Source organism: Pleurodeles waltl, chromosome 5, assembly GCF_031143425.1.
Source record: "Pleurodeles waltl isolate 20211129_DDA chromosome 5, aPleWal1.hap1.20221129, whole genome shotgun sequence".
Lineage (NCBI taxonomy): Eukaryota > Metazoa > Chordata > Amphibia > Caudata > Salamandridae > Pleurodeles > Pleurodeles waltl.
The window spans coordinates 125,502,272-125,524,439 of record NC_090444.1 but is presented as its reverse complement, the minus strand read 5'-3'; the positions used below and the strand labels follow the sequence as shown (position 1 = coordinate 125,524,439).

General features: G+C 42.7%; 1 protein-coding gene across 2 annotated transcripts in view; it reads right to left on the bottom strand.

The window, feature by feature from the left end:
• MSRA (methionine sulfoxide reductase A) overlaps nucleotides 1-22,168 on the bottom strand; it is an 885,765-nt gene that overhangs the window by 438,388 nt on the left and 425,209 nt on the right. For both annotated transcript variants that reach the window (XM_069233798.1, XM_069233799.1), the window contains exon 4: nucleotides 8,932-9,036. In XM_069233798.1, coding sequence (XP_069089899.1) covers nucleotides 8,932-9,036 — 105 coding nt within the window. The remainder of the gene's footprint in view (nucleotides 1-8,931; nucleotides 9,037-22,168) is intronic.

Sequence of the window (22,168 nt, the reverse complement as noted above, 5' to 3'; positions counted from 1 at the left end):
GGTTCAAATTCTAGTATCGTTTGGCAGTGTGTTTGTTTATTCACTAGTGTTTTGACTGTTAAACCTTCCTAGTGATGGAACATTCACATTTCTTTCCTATCACATGCGTGGGTTGAAAGTCATAGGTATGTCTGGAAACAGCAGGGTGAGGAGTCACATGTGGTGTAATGGTTTAAGTCACACACTCTCACACTGAAAGTTGAGGGTTCTACTTTAGGTGTGTCTGTGGTCTTTTCCCTTCTTTCATATATTTTAAACTTCAAAAGTTAAAGGCTCATGCTGAAAGGTAATCTCATTCGTTTTAAATGAAAAATAAACTTTTCTTTTTAATTTGTTCTAAAATATCTCATTCTATGTATATCATTCATCAATGCCTAAATCACTCTCTCTCTGAATCTCTCAATTACACTCTCTCTCTCTCTTTCTCTCTCTCTCTCTCTGTCTCTCAGGGTTGGGTGGTTAGGGGAGTTGGTTATAGGGGGTTGCCCACAGGGCCTGGACGCAGAGTTGGCCAGGCCCTGTGGCCAACCACCGCTGCGCACAGCTGAAGGCTGTATGCGGCGGTGGTTGGATTAACGTATAGTAGTGACAATTACTTTACGTAAAAAAACATAGAAATTCACTGAAAAAAAGGTTACAGTGACATTATAGTTAGGAACTAAAATAAATAAACATGGAAATTCACAAAAAAAACAAAGGTTACAGGGACGTTATAGTTATGTTCTGAATTTACTCAGATAAAACCATAGAAATTCACCAGTTATAGTTAAAGTTATCTCAAGTAACTATAAGTCGTGCCCTAAGGTAACTATAACCCATACCCTCGCCATGCACAGTTTTTTCATCTAAACTTTTACTGCAAATATTACATCAAAGATGTCATGAATATCACAATTTGTGGGGTATTTAGCAGTGCATGGCAAGAGCGCTACTTATAGTTACCTCAGGGCTTGAGTTATAGTTCCTTGAGATAACTCTATAACTGGTGAATTTCTATGGTTTTGTACAAATAAATTCAGAACCTAACTATAACGTCCCTGTTACCTTTGTTTTTTAAGTGAATCTATATATTTGTGTGTGTGTGTGTATATATATATATATATATATATATATATATATATATATATATATATATAATAAACAATATTTGCAATAATTCATATCAATTCAACGAATTCAAACTCAAAGTCAGTCTACTACATACATATTACATGTACATACTCATACATTCATTCATCATCTATCAACAGTCCCTAACATATTCATATTAGTACAATTTAGAGGACAATCCTTTTATCTTCCACAGTTGGGTCTTGGCCAGGGGAACTTCACACCTGTGGAGTAACGTACAGTGTAGTGGAGCAGAGTAGAATAACACTGTGTTACTGATGTACAGTGTAGTGAGGTTCACTAAACTATTTCACTGTATGTCACTCAAGTGTACGCCACTCCACTCTATTCCACTGTATGCCACTACACTGTACCTCACTCCCTTCTACTCCACTGTACACTTCTCCGCTCAATGCTATTTCATTGTACACTGCTCAACTCTTACACATTCCACTGTACACCACTACACTGTATGCCAATCCACTCTAGACTATTGTACTGTATGCAACTCCACTGTATAGAACTCCGCTCTATGCTATTCCACTGTATGCTGCTCCACTGTATGCCACTCTAATATACGGTATTCCATGTACCCCACTTCACTGTACTCCAGTGCTCTCCATGCTACTCTAGTCTACCCCACTCCTCTGTACATCATATCACTCTATGCCACTGCGCTCTACGCAACTCCACTCTATGCCACTGCACTCTACCCTAATCCCCTCTACACTACTCTAGTCTACGCTATTCCAATCAACAAAGCTCCACTCTTGCTTCTAAACTCTACGCCAGTGGTTCCCAACCTGTGGTCCGGGGACCCCTGGGGGTCCGCAAAGCCTCCTCAGGGGGTCTGCGACTGCTTAGAAAATTAAATAATATTAACAGATTAGGTCCCCAGCTTTCAGTAATGACTCATTGGGAGGGGGTCCTCGGATTCCAATAAGGATTCAGTGGGGGTCCCTGTGTCCACTGTACTCTACTATGCTCTACATTACTCTCCTCCACTCTTCTGTACTATTCAATAACAGTCTACTCGATGAGTAAACGTTACGATTTCCCACAAAATTATTAAAAATAAACAAAATGAAAGTCATTTCAAAAAAGGTTAAACCTTTGTTATAGTTAGGAAAACTTTATTTATTCTTTCTATACAAACCAAACTCAAAATACACAAACATTAGAAATTCTTCAGTTATAGTTGTACCTTAAACTTATAACTTAAACACCACTTTTAAATTAATATAACTTTATTTATTCTTTAGCTACAAATGTTAGAGTAACAAAAACTTACATTCTAAACTTACACTTACACCTTTTATTTATAATTTATACAACACCTTCAAATTATCATTCATATAAAGTTTATTTCAGATTCAAGATCCATAAAACTGTTAACAACAAAGTGCATTTCCTCATAAATATACAAAGCAAAAATCAGATCTTACAATAATAAGACATCATAAAACAATACACAATTCCTATACACTAAAACATATTATAGACACACTCAAGGGAATCAAGATCAATTTTCTTCCACACAAATGTCAGCCGGTACCTATAAATCAAAGAAATCTCCCATATAATAATTATGACTAACAAGGATTGACCTAAAAAAACAGAATCCTTAAATCAACTTCTATCTTGCAATACTTAGTACACCCATAAGAAACTTTGATAAAAATAGCAAACTTTTTTCTGTAGCTAAAAGTTGCAAATATAAAAAGGCAGGCCTCACCTGAGAAAAGTGCTCAGTTAAAGAGAAAGGTTTAATATATTTGTGCTGAAAGGAAGTATAAAAAGGGCATAACAATACAACATGCATAGTGTCATGAGTTTAGGGCATATCACAAGAGCAAATTGGGCGATCAGAACTTTAACACCATGTCCCCACAGGGGCAATCAACTGATGGAATAAACCCAACCTGAAATAGGTAAGTGCTCGACGCAAGCAACTGGGCATATCCAAAAGGAGGCATGGTTCAACGCAATGAACTGTTTTACCATGTTAAATTTATGAAATTACACTTTTTTCAGAGCAGAGGCTTAACTCTCTGCTGCAACTTCCTTAAAAAAGTCCCTGTCAACCAAATGACACCCTGCTTGTTAATACCCCTAAGATTTAAAAAGGTCTGGCCTCCCCAGACCTCTAAAAATTATCCTAAACATATGCCAGCCAAGTTATGTTGGCCGTATCATCTGGGCACATGCAATCTTCAATAACTAACCTTTAAAGGCTCAATTCAACCTTCAGCCAAATTGCACACCACAAGAAGAGCAGGTGCAGACAGATATGATCCCCAATATAACCCAATCCAGCTCTCCATGTAGGATCTCAGAGGCAGTGCTTTCCCAACACCCAAAGGGCCCCTTAAGAATTTATTCTCTACCACCCCCAGAGGATCTATATCCACATAACCCTAAATGTCACAACCAAAGGTGGAAATAGGTAGACATTTGGTTTTGTAGATCTCCAGCATGCTTCTCAAGGGTTTATGGCTTAACTGGGATGAAAAATCACAAATGGACGCACAGGCCCTTTTCATTTTACCTACATTATTCTTAATCAGAGGCTGCCAATTAAGTTTGGAGTCCATTAAAACTCCCAAATAAGTAAAGGCTCCCACCTTACTTGTAATTTAAACATGAATACAAAAGGTTGCACTGTTTGTGTTTTTTGCCTCAAGACTTTGTAAACCTTGTTGTGAGATCCAAGCGCGCCATAAAATTAACAAAGATATCTAAAAGCTTTTGCAGACTTTTGGCTGTAGGAGCAATTAAAACAGCATCCTCTGCATATAGAAGAGCAGGGAGAGACCTGCCCTCAGCTTTTGGCACATTGATCTCCTGCTCCAAAAAACAATTGACATTCATGATAAAAAGAAAAGGGGCCAAAATACATGCCTGCCGAACCTCCCTCCAAGAGAAAAATGCTTAGTACATTCACCATTACTCCCATATTGGGCAGAGGCCGTCAGGCCCTGATGAAGATCCCTCAGAAAATTTACCAAATTCTCATCCACCCTCATGGAACCCAGCTCTGCCCAGTTTTTGTCTGTTCACTTTGTCAAAGGCAGAGCTGAGGTCCATAAAGGCAACATCCAGGGAACCCCTCTTTGCCCTAACATACTTATTGACAATGAGGTGGAGATTCAGGTTCTGTTTGACCGAGGCCCGCCCTGGGTGAAACCCATATTGAATATCAGATTAACTATTTCTCTCTTCCACCCTTTGGGCTAACCTGTTCAACACAACCATGCCAATGATCTTGACCTCAACCTCAATTAAAGAAATTGGCCTATAGAAAGAGAGGTCACTCCTATAACCCTTCTTAAAGAGCGGTACAATGATAGAATGATGCCATGAACGAGGAATGGTGCAGCTGATAGCAGTATTAAGATAAAGGTGCCCATAGTCCAATAAAGGACTTCAACGGGTCCCCAAGAACACCATTTGCTCCAGACACCTTTCCAAAAGGAAGGGATACAATTGCATCTCTAGCTTCTTCCCATGATAGACTGATATGAGATTCCTGATCCCGAAGAGGGGGTAAGGAAGTGGGCTCATCCCCATTATATAAGAAAGAAAAATGTGACTCCACACCTGGGCAGGCACTAAGACAGCCTGATCCCTTGCTTTCTCATCCTTAAAAAAGGGATGATTAACCACTTTCCAAAACAGTGTGCTAGACTTCTGGCAGCTGGCCTCAAGCAGATCCTCCCATAATTCTTTTTTTAGGTCTAGCTTCCTTGTTTTTAACTCTTCTCTGTATACAGCCCTGCACTGTCTTATCTCCGCCCTATCCCAGGGTTGCTTTTTTAGTGCAGAAAGGAGTGCCTTTTTGGCCCGCGTGCAGTCATTTAATACCAGCAACAAAAAGTCGGGCCGTCCTGGCTAGCTCAGTCAATGCTTGATTGATATTACAGCAGATCTTGTCATAGGCTGCTAAGATACTATATTTGGGGGGCTCAGTTTCAAGACAGATCTGGAATTCCTGAGGGCAGGATGCAACTAACTGGGCAACAAACTACTCAGGAATTATTTTGCACCACTTGAGTCTTTGACCCTCATCTGAAGACCTCACTTGGGGAGAATAATGACTAGGTTCCCTGTCTCAATATCCCAAGGAAAACTAGCAGTGAGTGGTTATGATAACTAAAAACATTCCAATTCACAGAGAAGGAGATAAGTAAGGGGAACAAACCTGCAGAAACTTAAATTGAGTCAAATTATTTGCACACCTCCATACACAGTGTATTCAACTCGGCAGCCACCCTACATTAACTATAACTCCTCACTCTATCATACACTTGGTTTTCTCGAAACATTTAATTTGGAATGTCATGACAGTTTTTGTAAATGCTATTATTTTTCATAGTATAAGTGAGCTAATACAAAATAGTATAAGCAGCTCATGGAGAAGGCACGAGTTATAGTTAGTTCCCTTGGCCGCCCTGCTCACTAATCGGCATTGCTCCATCATCCTCTCCCAATTAACTTGCAGCATCCACTCTCAAAATTAAAGGTCTGTAAGCGCTGTCAACAGCTGACAGTCTTGTAAATGGAGGACCCTGAAATGCGGGTTCCCTTGTGGAACTTCATGGTCAGTCATAAATAGTGTCAGTCAGTCAAGTGAGTCTCTTTCATTATAGTTAAGTCACCAGCCTCAGAGAGGCTGGTGATCAGCCAGTGTCCCTCCTCTGCTCCAGAAGACGGGGTTCAGGAAATACTATTCTTGGTGTGAGGCTAGCGCTGAGCCTGACTCTCTACCTACTCAGTGAGGGTCTCAGAGTGAGCTTGTCATGCACTGCATGCATCCCCCTCAGCGAATCCTTAAGATGTGGGCAGTGTCCTTAGTGTAAGAGCCTGGTGCAGCCGAGCTTCTCTCTCTCTGCCTCTAAAACTGCAGTCTTCAGAGTTCAGGCATTGGCTTTGTGTCAGAGATTGGGTCTGTGCTGCACTCTCTGCCTACTCAGTGACAGTCTGAGATGCAGGCATGCTCCTTTTTGTCAGAGGCGTGGCCTGTGCCAGACTGTCTGCCCCTTCAGTGATAATGATGCAGGATCGGTACTTGGGGGTTGATCTACAACTTGGTGGACAGGTTACTCTGTCACAACAGTGACGGATATCCTGCCCGTCTAAATCTAAATCTCAATTGGATGTAATGGGATTTAGATTTCAGCAGATGGGATATCCGTCACCATTGTGACGGTGTAACCCGTCCGCCGAGTTCTAAATCAGGCCCTTAGTGTCATAGGAGCACTAAGGGCACCGCACCGACCCCCGCAGACCACGCCCGCAACCTCGGCTTCATCTTGGACCCCCTTCTCACCATGACCAAGCAAGTCAACGCCGTGTCCTCCGCCTGCTTCCTCACCCTCCGCATGCTCCGCAAGATCTTCCGCTGGATCCCCGCCGACACCAGAAAAACCGTGACCCACGCCCTCGTCACGAGCCGCCTGGACTACGGCAACACCCTCTACGCTGGGACCACCGCCAAACTCCAAAATCGCCTGCAACGCATTCAAAACGCCTCAGCCCGCCTCATCCTCGACGTACCCCGCAACAGCCACATCTCCGCACACCTGAGACACCTGCATTGGCTCCCAGTCAGCAAAAGGATCACCTTCCGACTTCTCACCCACGCATACAAAGCCCTCCACGACAAGGGACCGGAATACCTCAACAGACGGCTCAACTTCTACGTCCCCACCCGCCCCCTCCGCTCCTCTGGCCTCGCACTCGCCGCCGTCCCTCGCATCCGACGCTCCACGGCGGGTGGGAGATCTTTCTCCTTCCTGGCGGCCAAGACCTGGAACTCCCTCCCCACCAGCCTCAGGACCACCCAGGACCACTCCGCTTTCCGGAGACTCCTAAAGACCTGGCTGTTCGAGCAGCGATAACCACCCCCTTTGTCCCTAGCGCCTTGAGACCCGCACGGGTGAGTAGCGCACTTTATAAATGCTAATGATTTGATTTGATTTGATAGGAATGCATGTGCAGCACGGTCTACTCCTCCCCTTAGTGACAGACTGAGATGCAGGTACTGTCTTCGGTGTCAGAGGCTGGGCTTGTACCGCCCTCTCTGCCTCCTTCGTAAAGGCCTTAGGAGTGGTCCATAGTGTCAGAGGCTGGGCCTGTGCCACACTTCAGTAATAGTCTGAATGGTCTTTAATGTCAGCAGCTCAGCATGTGCCGCACTGCATGCCTGTGTTGCACTGTCAGTGTGCTTCACTGTCTGCGCCTAGTGAAGGCCTCAGGTACGATACTTAGTGCCACATGTACAAAGCTTTTTTCTCATTGCAAACGGTTCAATTAGCAGAATCGGGCCGTTTGCGACAAGAAAAAAGCATTTTGCGATGCACAACCCCAATTTTGTGATTCGGTAATCTCTTTCCCAAATCGCAACAAGGGTTTGCGAGTCACAATTAGGAAGGGGCGTTCCCTTCCTAATTGCGAGTTGCCGGGTGATGTATGATTGTTTTGTGACCTGAAAAAATGAAAAGAAAAGTTTTCATTTTTTTTATGCTTCCCGCATTCCTTTGAGGAAAACGGGCAGCATTTAAAAAAAATGCTTCATTTAAAAGCAGTCACAGACATGATGGTCTACTGTCCCCAGCAGGCCACCATCCCTATGAGGGCGGCCATTCCCAATGGGGTTGCAAATTGTGACCTGCTTCATGAATATTTATGAGGCAGATCATTTGCGACCCCACTGGAAATCGCAAACAGTGTCATTGACACTGTGTTGTACATCAGGTTTTGTGACTCGAAAATTGCGAGTCGCTAAGACTCGCAATTTGCAAGTCGCAAAACCTGATATTTGTACATGTGGCCGTAAGTGTCAAAGCCTGGGCCTGTGCCTCTGTGTCTGCAACCTCAAAGCCTCAGGGGTCAGCTGTATCTAGGCCTGCTGCACTACCGGTCCCTTGAATGAAGGCCCTAAGATGGTCCTCAGTGTCAGAGGAGGAGCCTGAGTCTCACTCTGCTTCTTGTCTGCCCTCCTTACTGAAGGCCTCATGGTTCCAGGACGCATCTTAGTGCTAGAGGCCGATGGTGGCCGGTTCTGCCTGACCTGTGCCAAGCTCTGTGCTTCATCGGTGGAGTTCTATTTCGCACCACTCACCTCCCAGTGACTGCACATGAACGGTCAGTGAATGCTTTACACTAGGTTGCAGCGGTTTCATTGGCATTCCAGACATGGATTTCTTTAGTGAACTTCACCTCTTGGTTTTACTCATGATAAAGTGTCACTCACCTGGCAACATGTCACTCTTACACACACTGAAGCCTTGAAAATGCTACGAATAAGCAATCTGAAAACTTGGCAGCTGCATGTGAGTGATTGCTTTTTGCTTTTGGACGTGCCTTTACACACAAAAGTAGCCCCCTTGTAGTTTTAGAGAAAACATTCACAAACACTGGCAAAGACAGGGCACCAATGGCAGACCTATTGGCTTTGCCACTACTATGTTTTTTTAAATCCCTATTATTATGTAACTTGACTGGCGCACTTGGAAGCTGCTGAAGATCTTGTTCCAATCTACATGAACTAGACACCAGGAGGAAGGATTTGTAACACTCAGATGTTCTTTCCCCTCACTGGGAGAGTGCACACACCACAGGCAGCTGGAAGGGAGGGGAGGGGCCCCAATGCATTTCTGCACCCACGCTTTGTCTCTTTCTCTATCAATAAAACTCTAGCAATCATATTTCTGGACCCCGGTGTGATTTCAAGGTTCATCTCTCCCGTGCAGCGCAAACACTAATTATCCCAGCTGTAATTAGTTAGATAATTAAATACCGGCTCACTCATCACTCTACCTTGTGTCGGGTCATGATTCTCCCAGAAGACCTTGAGCAGTTTCTCGAAGCTGATGTCTTCCGCCCGGTAGATTACACGTACCACCTCTGCGTGCCCCGTATTCCCTGAAAAGCGACAACACAATACGATTCATAAAGATATTACAAGTGTTTAGCAGAACTTAAATGTGCTACCTCAAATGACTCGTAACTATTTTCTTTAGGACAGTTTTTTTTTCTCCCTACTATTTCCTGCATGGGAGACCTTGTCTTTTCTTACTCAGCGATAGTATTTCTATGGCTTGCAATTAAAGGGACTTCTCTTGTTAAATAAGCACAAATGTGAACTGAAACAGAATTTTCACCTGCAACACTTGGTTTATATTCGTGCACTGAAAGGCTATGGGAGCTAAAAAGATATTGATAACACCATCCTATCACCTCTAGGTCCCGCAGCCTCATCCCCGTCTTTACTTTTGAGGTGACTCCATCTCCAAGGCAGGAGCAACTCAGGAGATTCTGAAAATGAACCCCCCATCTTTCCTAATGGGTACCACAAAGGGGGCTGGCTTTCCCAGAATCTTCCAGTTGTGTTTCCTGTACCCAGGACAAGTACACAGCCGATTGAGGTGGGTCTCCTGCTGGGGTGGAGATCCTGCTCAGGGTACCATCCCTGCGTCCTGGGCTTGCAAGGATCTTCTCTCCATCGCTGGATATTGCTTCAAAAAAAGAAATACTGGAAGGGGATTTAAAGGCTTTTCACTATACTCTGTTTCAGCTTGCTTCTCACATTTTCCTCTCTCGTGAAATGTGATATATTCACTATTGTTTCTCATCTCTCTTGTTTTTTGTTAGAGGTTTCTGTCTCTCTGACTGTCTACCACCCCACCTTCTCCTTCATTTATTCTTACTAGTTTGGGCTTTATTAGCGCTCACTTTTGCCAACCCTTGCAACACGTTGGCCTGTTCATTTCCCTGGATTGCAACTGTATGCAGTGAAAATAAATGGTGTATTACCCAAAAAACTACTGACCTCTTCTCTTTCTGGATTACTAGTGAAGGAATCAAAATAAATGGTCCATAACCTATATGACTACCATCTAGAAAAAACGGTTAATGGTGAGGCAACAATGGTGGAAAAAACACTTATAGCCCTTGAAACATGTCCTTTGGTATATTTCATGAATAATCGAAACCTTAAGGATGCCCTCTAGCATATTCCAATTGCGAATAATTGTACAAAAAATCTGAGGTTTTTGTGGGAACCAACAATGATAGTTCATGGTTCTTCCCTTTGGTTGAAAACCTGCTCCAAGAGTCTTTACATAGGTCATAGCCTCAGTGATTGTTCAACTCCACGGAATTCCAGTTTTTTCCCTGCCTGAATAACTGGTAACTCCACATTGTAGGAGGCTGGCCTGGCTTATAGTGGGTACCTTGTGGTACGTACACCCTGTGCCAGGTCCAGTTATCCCTTATTAGTAGAATAGAGGTGTTTCTAGCAGCTTAGGCTGATAGAAGGTAGCTATGGCAAAGCAGCTTAAGCTGAACTAGGAGACATGCAAAGCTCCTACTATACCACTTATATCATATAGCACAATATCATAAGAAAACACAATACTCAGAGTTACTAAAAATAAAGGTACTTTATTTTAGTGACAATATGCCAAAAGTATCTCAGAGGATACCCTCACTTAGGAGGTAAGTAATATACACACATTATATGTACACAAACCCAAAACAGGTAAGTAACAGAAAGAAAAGTAGTGCAAACAAGGTTCAATCACAATAGGATGCAATAGGTAGACATAGGTCAAGGGGCAACACAAACCATATACTCCAAAAGGGGAATGCGAATCACAAATGGACCCCAGGCCTATGGTAGGTTGTAGAGGGTCGCTGGGACTGTAAGAAAACAGTCACGGTGTCCAAAATACCCCACCCCAAGACCCTGAAAAGTAGGAGTAAAGTTACCCTACTACCCCAGAAAGACAGAATAGTCGTGATAGGGGATTCTGAAAGAACCACAAGCACCAGCAAAACACTGAAGATGGATTCCTGGACCCAAGGACCTGTAAAGGAAGGGGACCAAGTCCAAGGGTCACGAAAGTGTCCAGGGGGGGCAGGTGCCCACTAAACCCAGGATGAAGGTGCAAAAGGGCTGCCTCCTGGTGGAAGAAGCCAAAGATTCTGCAACAACGAAAAGGGCTAGGAACTTCTCCTTTGGATGGAAGATGTCCCACGCCGTGCTGGAAGTTGCAGAAGTGTTTCCAGGCAGAAATAACGCAAACAAGCCTTGCTAGCTGCAAGAGTCGCGGTTGAGGATTTTGGGTGCAGCTGGGGCCAGGAAGGACCAGGATGTCGCCCCATTGGGGAGGAGACAGAGGGGGCACTCAGCAACTCAGAGAGCCCCCACAGAAGCAGGCAGCTCCAGCAGAAGTACCGGAGCAGGCACTTAGAAAATCTGAGGACAGCGGTCGACTCAGAGTCACAAGGGAGGGTCCCACGACGTCAGAGTCCAACTCAGCGAGTTGGGCAATGCAGGACGGAGTCCTGGGGACCCAGGCTAGGCTGTGCACTAAGGAATCCTTGGAGAAGTGCACAGAAGCCGGAGCAGCTGCAAATCACGCAGTACACAGGTTTGCTGTCTGGCGTGGGGAGGCAAGGACTTACCTCCACCAACTTTGGACAGAAGGGCCACTGGAGTGTGGGAGACACTTGGACCCAGCTCCTGTGTTCCAAAGACCATGCTCGTCAGGATGAGAGGGGACCCAGAGGACCGGTGATGCAGAAGTTTGGTGCCTGCGTTGGCAGGGGGAAGATCCCGTCGACCCACAGGAGATTTCTTCTTGGCTTCCAGTGCGGGGTGAAGGCAGGCAGCCCTCAGAGCATGCACAACCAGGAAACAGCCGAGAAAGCCGGCAGGATGAGGCGCTACAATGTTGCTGGTAGTCGTCTTGCTACTTTGTTGTGGTTTTGCAGGTGTCCTGGAGCAGTCAGCGGTCGATCCTTGGCAGAAGTCGAAGAGGGAAGTGCAGAGGAGCTCTGGTGAGCTCTTGCATTCGTTATCTGAGGAACAGCCCAGAGGAGAGACCCTAAATAGCCAGAAAAGGAGGTTTGGCTGCTAAGAAAGGAGGCTTGGCTACTGAAAGAGGTAAGCACCTATCAGGAGGGGTCTCTGACGTCACCTGCTGGCAAGGGCCACTCAGAGCAGTCCATTGTGCCCCAACATCTCTGAATCCATGATGGCAGAGGGCTGGGACACACTGGAGGAGCTCTGGGCACCTCCCCTGGGAGGTACTAGTCAGGGGAGTGGTCACTTCCCTTTCCTTTGTCCAGTTTCGCACCAGAGCAGGGCTGGGGGATCCCTGAACCGGTGTAGACTGGCTTATGCAGAGATGGGCACCATCTGTGCCCATCAAAGCATTTCCAGAGGCTGGGGGAGGCTACTCCTCCCCAGCCCTTCACACCTATTTCCAAAGGGAGAGGGTGTAACACCCTCTCTCAGAGGAAACCCTTTGTTCTGCCTTCCTGGGACTGGGCTGCCCAGACCCCAGGGGGGCAGAAACCTGTCTGAGGGGTTGGCAGCAGCTGCAGTGGAGACCCCAGAAAGGCAGTTTGGCAGTACCCGGGTTCTGTGCTAGAGACCCGGGGATGCATGGAATTGTCACCCCAATACCACAATGGTATTGGGGTGACAATTCCATGATCCTAGACATGTTACATGGCCATGTTCGGAGTTACCATTATGACGCTACATATAGGTAGTGACCTATATGTAGTGCACGCGTGTAATGGTGTCCCCGCACTCACAAAGTCCAGGGAATTTGCCCTGAACAATGTGGGAGCACCTTAGCTAGTGCCAGGGTGCCCATTCAATAAGTAACTTGGCACCTAATCTTCACCAAGTGAGGGTTAGACATATAGGTGACTTATAAGTTACTTATGTGCAGTGAAAATGGCTGTGAAATAACATGGACGTTATTTCACTCAGGCTGCAGTGGCAGTCCTGTGTAAGAATTGTCTGAGCTCCCTATGGGTGGCAAAAGAAATGCTGCAGCCCATAGAGATCTCCTGGAACCCCAATACCCTGGGTACCCAGGTACCATATACAAGGGAATTATAAGGGTGTTCCAGTGTGCCAATGAGAATTGGTAAAATTAGTCACTAGCCTGCAGTGACAATATTAAAAGCAGAGAGAGCATAAACACTGAGGTTCTGGTTAGCAGAGCCTCAGTGATACAGTTAGGCACTACACAGGGAACACATATAGGCCACAAACTTATGAGCACTGGGGTCCTGGCTAGCAGGATCCCAGTGACACATATCAAACACACTGACAACATAGGGTTTTCACTATGAACACTGGGCCCTGGCTAGCAGGATCCCAGTGAGACAGTAATAACACCCTGACATATACTCACAAACAGGCCAAAAGTGGGGGTAACAAGGCTAGAAAGAGGCTACCTTCCTACACACATACCATTTAATCTCTTCATATTTGTGACCAGACAAGGACTGTGATGTGTCAATTGGGGTACTAAATGTACCCAAGGCCAACTTCAACTCTCAAGAGATCTCAAATTTATTTGAAAAGGTTTTGAACTAATGTGGGGAAGGTCTTTCTGCCACAAGAACAAATTGCTCGATCTCTGGTTTTAATAAGAAAGTTACGTAACAAACAGTGCCAGGCAGATCTTGGATGAAGATCCAGGGTCATGTGGCAGCCTGTTTACTCAATATTCAGTGTGTCCGATTGTTGTGGCACCTGGAAACACTAGTTCCCCTTTGAGTCAAAATCAATCAGAAATGTATCTTGAGGTTGGATACAAAAAACGTATTTAAAGGAGGATAATGCAACTTAAGCATCTCTTGATCTTGACAATGGATGCCAGTCAACTAGGTTGGGGAGGCACCCTCAATCAAAATTCATGCCAGTTCAAATGGTCAACAATGGACAGAATGAGATCGATGAACAGGCGGGAACTTACACTAATCTTCAGAGCCCTTCAGAATTTTAGGACCAGTATCTATCAGAAAGATATGTTGGTCACAATGGACATACAGTACCAGTGGCCTACATCATCCATCAGGGAAGCACTCGATCCAAGACCCTAAATCAAGTGGTGACTCCCATAGGCTTATGGGCAGAAAATAATCTGTAATGCATATTAGACATCCACATGAATGGAAAAGAAAACACACCAGCTGATCTATTAAGTAGGAGCTTCCTATCTTTAACAAACCTATCACTATCATAGACAGCATTCAGGAAGATATGCAAGAAGTCTGAGACTCCTTATCTGAACCTCCTTGCTTCAAGAAACAATGCCCTACTACAATTCGGCTCCAGGTTCAAGGAGATGCACACCTGTTGAAGAATGGCAAGCAGTTACTTTATGCAATACCTCCATTTCCTCTTGGTCCAGTGCTACAACAAGAAACAACAGGAGAAGGTGGGTGTTATCGTGGAGGTTCCTTGTTGGCCACAACAAAACTGGTTCTCAGTACTGAAAGCTTTGGCTTCTCACCCTTCCTGGGTACTGATATTATTCCTCTTTTCTCTGAGACCATCATCTCAACCTTCTCCTCTTCCATTAAACCTAGAGGTTTCAAAGTTTAAAGGTTAACTTTGTTAAGCAAAGGTCTCCCAATTCAATTGGTTGAAGTTATCCAGAATCAAGGAGACCATATATCTTCAGAGCTTATTCCAAACACAATGTGTCTTTTGATAGTTGATGTTCTTCTCATGATCTATAAGCTCCATTCAGGTCCTTTTTCGTCAGTCTTACAAGTCTTACATTTCTTATTAGACAGTTTTACTTAAATCTTTCACTATCCACTATAAAGTCACAATGGTTTGCTAGCAAGGCATTTCAGGCATTTCAGAACCCCAGAATAAAACTGTACATTAGTAGCAAAAGCCTTCAAACATTTCTCAATCAAAACACATATTCAGGAGCTGCTTCTCCTATTTGGGACAATCATTCAATTTTGAGGTGTTTACAGGTTCCTCCTTTTAAACGCATGGAGACGCTAGATCCTAAATTAATCTTCTACAATATTTCATTTTTTTTAGCTAGAACATCTGCATGTAGGATTGGAGAGATTTCTGCTTTGTTGTGGCGTCTTGCTATTTTGCATTTTGTTTTATGATGGAGTAATTTTAAAATGTAACCCATCTTGCATCCTGAAGGTTAACTTTTCGTTTCATTTAGCACAAGAAGGAAGAACAATATGTACATACCCTGAATGTTAAAAGATCACCTGAGTTTAGAAAATCTGATCACTTGTCTGTGACTCTTGGTCAACTAGGTTAGGATATGAAGGCAGAAAAAATGACTTTAAGCAAATGGATAAAGGCTACACTTATCCAGGCAAATCAGGTTGACTTTGATAAATGTTGGATACTGGGCACATCCACATGAAGAACAACTGCATCGTGGGAGCCGAATTGCAGGAGGCTTCTATCCTTGAGATCTGAAAAGCTGCAACTTGGTCTTCAGACAACACGTTTATAAACCATTATGATTGAATGACGTAATTGACTCAAAAACAATTTTGATTTGGGGGTGCTGAAATCAGTTATGACCTAAATTGATGAAATTTAAGTCTCACTGCTGGTGTTTGTAGCGTGCCACTTTTTAGGTATTTGTATGTATTAAATTACGTGCAGGTGTACAGCTGCAGAATGAGTGGTAGTTACTGACTAATAGTTTGTCAAAGGCCATCTTTACTTTATTCACCCTCTTCACAATCATTATAACCCACCCTTCCTCCCTCCTTAGGCCTCTAACATAGCTTGGAAATTTACAAGAGGATTCTGGAAGTACCAGCCTCTCTGAATAATTAAATTGTTCATGACATGACCTCAATGACCTTGGCACCTGTAACTGTCCTTCCCACAATTAAGGGGGCAACAGCAAGGGGATAAAAAGGTTAACAGTGCCTGTCGTCCTAACCTCAACTAAGTCAAGAAGACAACTGTCCCTGTCTGCTCAATGTACCTACTTCACATGGTCACTGATTTCAGAATGAAGGCACATAAGAGCAGTTAGTTCTGTATTTCTAAACATTATGGATATCCAAGGACATTTTAACAATTCGTACAGGGGATATTGAACGCTTTCTACTTTTTAAAATGTTACTACTAAGGATGCAGTTTAAGGAACCTAAAACCTCTGATGCGCTGCCTCCAAAATATTACAAAGTTGTATGAAGGTGGGGCAACCTAAGCTACTTCACAGGAATATGCTACAATCCTAGGCGGGTGCTGAGGGGATAATTCACACAAACAGCACCGGTCTTTACTATAAGAGGCTACATTGAATTGCAAGGGACAGAGAATGCACTTTCTCTAGCTGAATGACTCCAGAATACAGTTGCGGAAGAGGAGAGAATCAGGAACATGAAAGAATCTGGAAGGCAGCTGAAAGAGCAGAGGAGACCTTGAAAGTAGCCAAAAGACTACAGGGGGACGGGAACAGAATGTTCCGCCCATACATGCATTGATCTTTAATCAAAGTTGCAGAGTTACACTCCAAAATCATGAGCCTCTATCATTGACATCAAGGACAAGATAAGGTCAAGATTGTAAGTGTTATTGTATGCAGTAGGACCACCACAGTTGAGGGTGATCTTGGCTGTGCCAGTAAAATCTCTGATTTCTTTTATACTGCATGAATTAGGGTTATTGTCCCATCGCTTTTTACGGGCTCGTCTAGCCTTTTTTGTCACTTCCTTCTTCAGCCCTAGCAGGAAACTCTTGGAAAGGACAAGAAGCTGCTTATATTTAAATCAGTGATGCTGAAATCCCCTCCTCTGCTTTAAGTGCTCTATCGTAAGAGGAGACCTACAGTATTGACTTAATGAAGTCCTTGTCTAAAATATGAGCTTATCTGGCATTCCGCATTTTAAAAATAATCGATTTAACTCTCAATTATTATTAGGGAGTGAGAAGCACTCTAAGAGGAATGGATTCTGTTTCTATGCACCAACAAGGAGCTAGACTTTGCATTTTTTTATATCCTAAGAAAAAATGCGAACAAACAGCTCTTGGATCCTCTCCATGACACAGAACGACAACTCCTCCCTATCACAATGCTACTCATCGAGAGAGAAGAACTGTGAAAGAAAGGACCTTTGTATCTGTACCCCTGCAAGGAGCCAGTCCCACACGCCTTTCTACCTCAAATCCCAACATTCGAAGAGAACCAGGAGGTGTGAATTGGGCTGGAGTAGGAAAACCCCTAATCCCTCCCTTACAATTCCACCTCCTGGTTCACTTCTTCTATTGAGAGAAAGAGGAGGAGGACTGAGGGAACTGGGCTGCCCCTCCTACTTCATACCTCTCACTTTGCCTACAGAATAATAAAATGGGGCTGCTGGGAGTCGCCAAGGAGGAGCTAGAGTCAGGGATAGCTCTCCTCAGCCTCTCACCAAACATGCCCACCAACCCATTCCTAGGCAAAGACCTGGAAGGAGGGAGAGAATTCTACCCAAGCCTTCCGAAATGTGTGTGATGTCACGTGTAAGATCCCACTCATATGATTGAGAGAGCCCAGAAATTAACACTGGGCTGCTTCTTTGAGAGGTTGTGTGTGTCAAGACTATTCTGGGCATCAGCAAACATCTTTCCACCACCCTATCTCTAAAAGGAGATTGTGCACCAATGGCATGACAAAATAACAAACATTTGCAATTGCAACAGGTTTCGCATTTACTTGAGTTGGAGCTATTGGCATTGTAAATTTATAACTGGACTTGCCACATTAATTGGTCAACCCTACTGAATATTTTGGTCCTTTCTGCTACATAATTCCAGTGGCCCTGCATATAACTAAAGGGCTGGTAAGTCTACTAGAATATTTTTTCGAACAAGACCTTTAAAACACAATCTACTCTCAGCTGTAAAACAAAAGTTTCAGCCATGAGAGAGCTTAAAAAGACACTGAATGGTGGGAGGGGTTATTATTTTGGGGTCCCCACTAACCTACTATGAGGACCCAGAGTTGACATAAACAGAAAGAGTGAGTTGTGCTGAAGGTTTTGGTGGCAGTCCCAGGATGTAGCGCAGCGGTCAAAGCCACTGCCTCCGGAGCTGGAGGTCTGGGATGGAACGTCGGCACCGGTGCAACATCCTGTGATTCTGGGCAAATCACTTAATCTCCCTGCGCCCATAGACAGTGCCTTGAGACCTTCACAGGTGATAAGCTGCGATACATAAATCTACATTTCATTGTCCTAGTACTATCACAGGCTGAGTAATGGGCAAAAATGTTGTGAAAAAAGAAAACCTTGCAAAGCATTATGGGGCGAGTTTCCGAGTGCTACAAACATTGTAGTATGTTGACTGTAATGCTCAGAACAGCACCTAGAGAACACCACAATAACAATAGCATTTCTATGAAAGATGGTCATGTAACCATATAGTTAGCTCCTAGAGGGCATAACCACATGAAAACAGAATAACAGAAAAAAATGCAGTGCAAGCATATATTCAGCCCCAAGAGGATATGGTGCATTATGCATTTTCAGGGCTACCAGGCCTACTGCAACAATATTACAAACAAAACCCTTAAAACACAATCTACTCTCAGCTGTAAAACAAAAGTTCCAGTCATTGGAGAGCTTAAACACTCACATGAAAACAGAACGGTAGAAAATAATGCTGTGCAAGCATAGATTCGGCCCCTAGAGAGTGCAGTGGATTACATGTTTTCAGGGCTGGCAGGCCTACTGCAACAATATTACAAAGAAGGCCCTTAAAACATTAACTACTCTCAGCTGTAAAACAAACGTTTCAGCCATGGGAGAGAGCTTAAAAAGACAATAAATGGTGGGTGGGGTTATCATTTTGGGGTCCCACTAACCTAGTGTGGGGACCCTGAGATAAACAGAAAGAGTATGTCACGCTGAATGCTTTGGCGGTGATCCCATTGTCCTAGGACCACCACAGGCTGAGTTATGGGCAAAAATGTTTTCTAAACGAACGCTTGCAAAGCATTATGGGACAAGTTTCCAGAGTGCAGTGAATATTGTAGTATCGGCTCTCCTACTGTGTCAAGAGAGCTGCTTTGAGGATTTCTGTATTTTTTACGTAAAGCATTTATCAATTGCAAGTGTTTTTGTGAAAGCTATGGAGCGTGAAGGGGAGAGCCAAAAGAAATTACTCTGATTAGGTAACAGTGTGAATAATGTGACCAGCGCTTCAATACCGCCGATGGAGTTCACGCTGTTGTTCTGTGAGCGCTATGACCGCCATGGAGCACGAAGGGAGAGAAAAAAGAAAAAAATAGTTTGCCCAAGCTGAAGTATATCAGCAATCGTGCAATAATCCATGTAACAGGGTCAGTCTGCAAGGCGGTAACAAAACTGACCCAAGGCGGGACAAACGTAAAGCATTTATCAATGAACATCAATGGATTTTTGAAAGGCAAGCCCACAAACGACTGAAAGTGATGGGCGTGGTTATAAGCCCACAGAATACTTACAATAGGTCAAAAAGCGCTTGCACGCTCGACCTAGGAAACAAAAAGCAGGCACTTGGCTTGCTGATTATTGTTTGTTACATTATATTTCTGGTTTATTTTATTTTTAATGTTCATTTAAATTGTATTGTTATTAATATTATGTTATTTTTAGTAGTGGGCTGTTGGGTTAGTAGAGTAATAGGGTGAGAAGTTAATTAAACTATTATTAATTTTAATTTAATGGCAATTCTATTTTATTGTGAATTGTTTCTTTAATTGATTAGTAATTATGGTGATTGTTTGATACATTATATTTGTTATTTTATTTTGTTATTCTTAATATATATTTAAATACTATTATTGGTAATAGCATGTTATATTTTAGTGCTGTTTTATTGTGCCTTTTGGGGAGTAGGGTGGATTAGGTAAATTAAAACGTATTTTAAATTCATATTAATTATATGTGTTGATCTACTATCTAATTGATTACTGATTGAGGAAATTACCTTATTTTTTACTTTTTGACTTCCGTTGGAAGTGTTGCTTATTTACGTGTATTTTAATTTGTATATATTATGCATCTTTCTAAAAACATTTAAAGGGTATAGCGTGGGAAAATGTTAGTTATAATATTATGTCAAATAATTGTTTTGTATATGTCAATAACTGATAATTCTTTTTTTATTCTACTGCTGTATTTTTTGTTAATCATTGTGAAGTTTTTGATTTATTAATTACTTAATTTGTAAGTGATTTTTCAAATTTTGTCTGTGGAATGATTTGGTTGCAATACTTTATTTTTGCTTTTTTCAGTATTAATCCACATTTGTATTTCATTTAAAATACTGTAATTTCTTTATACTTGGGTAACTCAATGTGATTGTATGTAGTTCTATTTTTTTGTTTTTTAATTTTTAATTTATATTTTTTATATATTTTTCTCAATAGAGATTGTTTTTTTCAATGTACTATACTTTTTAGGTATAATAATTGTAATGAATAATTTGAACTTTTATTGTTATATGTAAGTCTTTCAATGACTGACACTTTCTCTACTGTTGCTTAGACTGGAGTAGGAATAGTTAATTTTACTCTTCTGAAGTGAAACACTTGTTACTTAGGCTACAGTTGGAATGGTAAACCTAACCTTTCCACACCCCAAAAGTCCAATCCTTTCCCTACTTAGACTGGAGTGGGAATAGTAAATGTAACCCCTCTGAAGTTCAAATTGTTGCTACTGTTGCTTTTAGTGGAGAGGGAACATTAAATGTAACTACTCCAAAGTCCAACACTTTCCATGTTGTTGCTTAGACTGGAGTGGAAAAAGTAAATGTAACCCCTCTGAAGTCCAACGCTTTCCCTATTGTTGCTTCAACTTGTGTGGGAATAAAGCCTAGTAACTTTCCTTTCAGGAACAACACTGTCACCACTAAAAACTGTACAACAATCCTCAGCCCTCTATTGGCCAACATATTGTAATTTCCCTCATTTCTCTAATGCTAAAATAAGTACACTGACACACTCTTCCATCTGACATACATTGTAAAACCTACTGTGTCATCTACAAAGCTGTACACTCAAATGTACCAGACTTCTAGCAAACAAAATCAAAAGTTCTAGTGACAACCACAGTCTGTCATTGGTCGGTTTTGACCTGCAGACAATACACCCAAAACAAACACACAAAAAAGACTGATATATCTTAGGTCAGTATTAATCAAGGTTATCTAAAGCACCGCTACATTAGAAACGGAAATACTTAAGTAACCCCCTAGAAAGGAGTTAGGACAAGGGTAAGCATTGGTCTTAGTTGACATACATAATCTTGTGGAAGGAAAATCAAGATCTAAAGTGCTACTGTTTCTACTGACATCCAATTGGAATATAAAGTTCAGTAGAACTTAAATATTGTCAAATGTGTCTGGGAATACCCTGGAGAACATGAATGGGTGTAACAAGACAGTTAGACTCAATATTATTCAATTTCATTTTTCAAAACAGCAAATTTGAATGTCAGAACCAAATACAAATTTCTCACCAGTATGCCTTTTGAAGCCTTTAATTTTACTCAAAAACACTAACGGAAATGATGTCCATGTCTCGGCCTATCTTACCCTAATTTCGACTTCTATAATGTTTTAGTGGATACGTTTCAAATGTCTTCAATAATTATAATTGCAAGAGCTGGATAATGATATAGGCCGGAGGAAAATATTATCTGTTAAAAGGATAATAACGTCATATACTTCATTACTGTAGAACTTACTCCTAGGGGCCTATTAAATAAAATGTCAAAGCCATTTCCAAGGCTGCTGCTATAGTAGTGGGGAGCACTTCCATCTGTTTTATGGGTTGTGTGTGATCAATTGTGGAGAAAGTTGTGGTTGCTCAACTCAAAATAACTAGCAAATCTACAACTATCGGGGTGGAGACCTTGTTGTTCTGAAACCCTGCATCTGCTAGTGTCAGTGACGGTGCACTGATGATGGAATCAATTCGGACATCTTTGGCTTTGGCAAACCTAGGTTGTCATTGGTATGGCGACTTCCTTCCTCGTTGTCATGCCACTTCACTCTTCAACAGTGGGAGCATAGATGCTGCTTTTGGGACTTCATTGCTCTAAACCCTCTCTACCTGATGCCCAGAGATAGGCCTTAAGCGTCACAGCCAGATGCTGATTTCATTCACCTTCGGCTCCAAACATTAGGAAAAAGGGATTCCGTCTTCCAGGAGGTTTCCAGATGCAGGATTACAGGATTATTGTCTTCATGTGTTCAATTACCAGA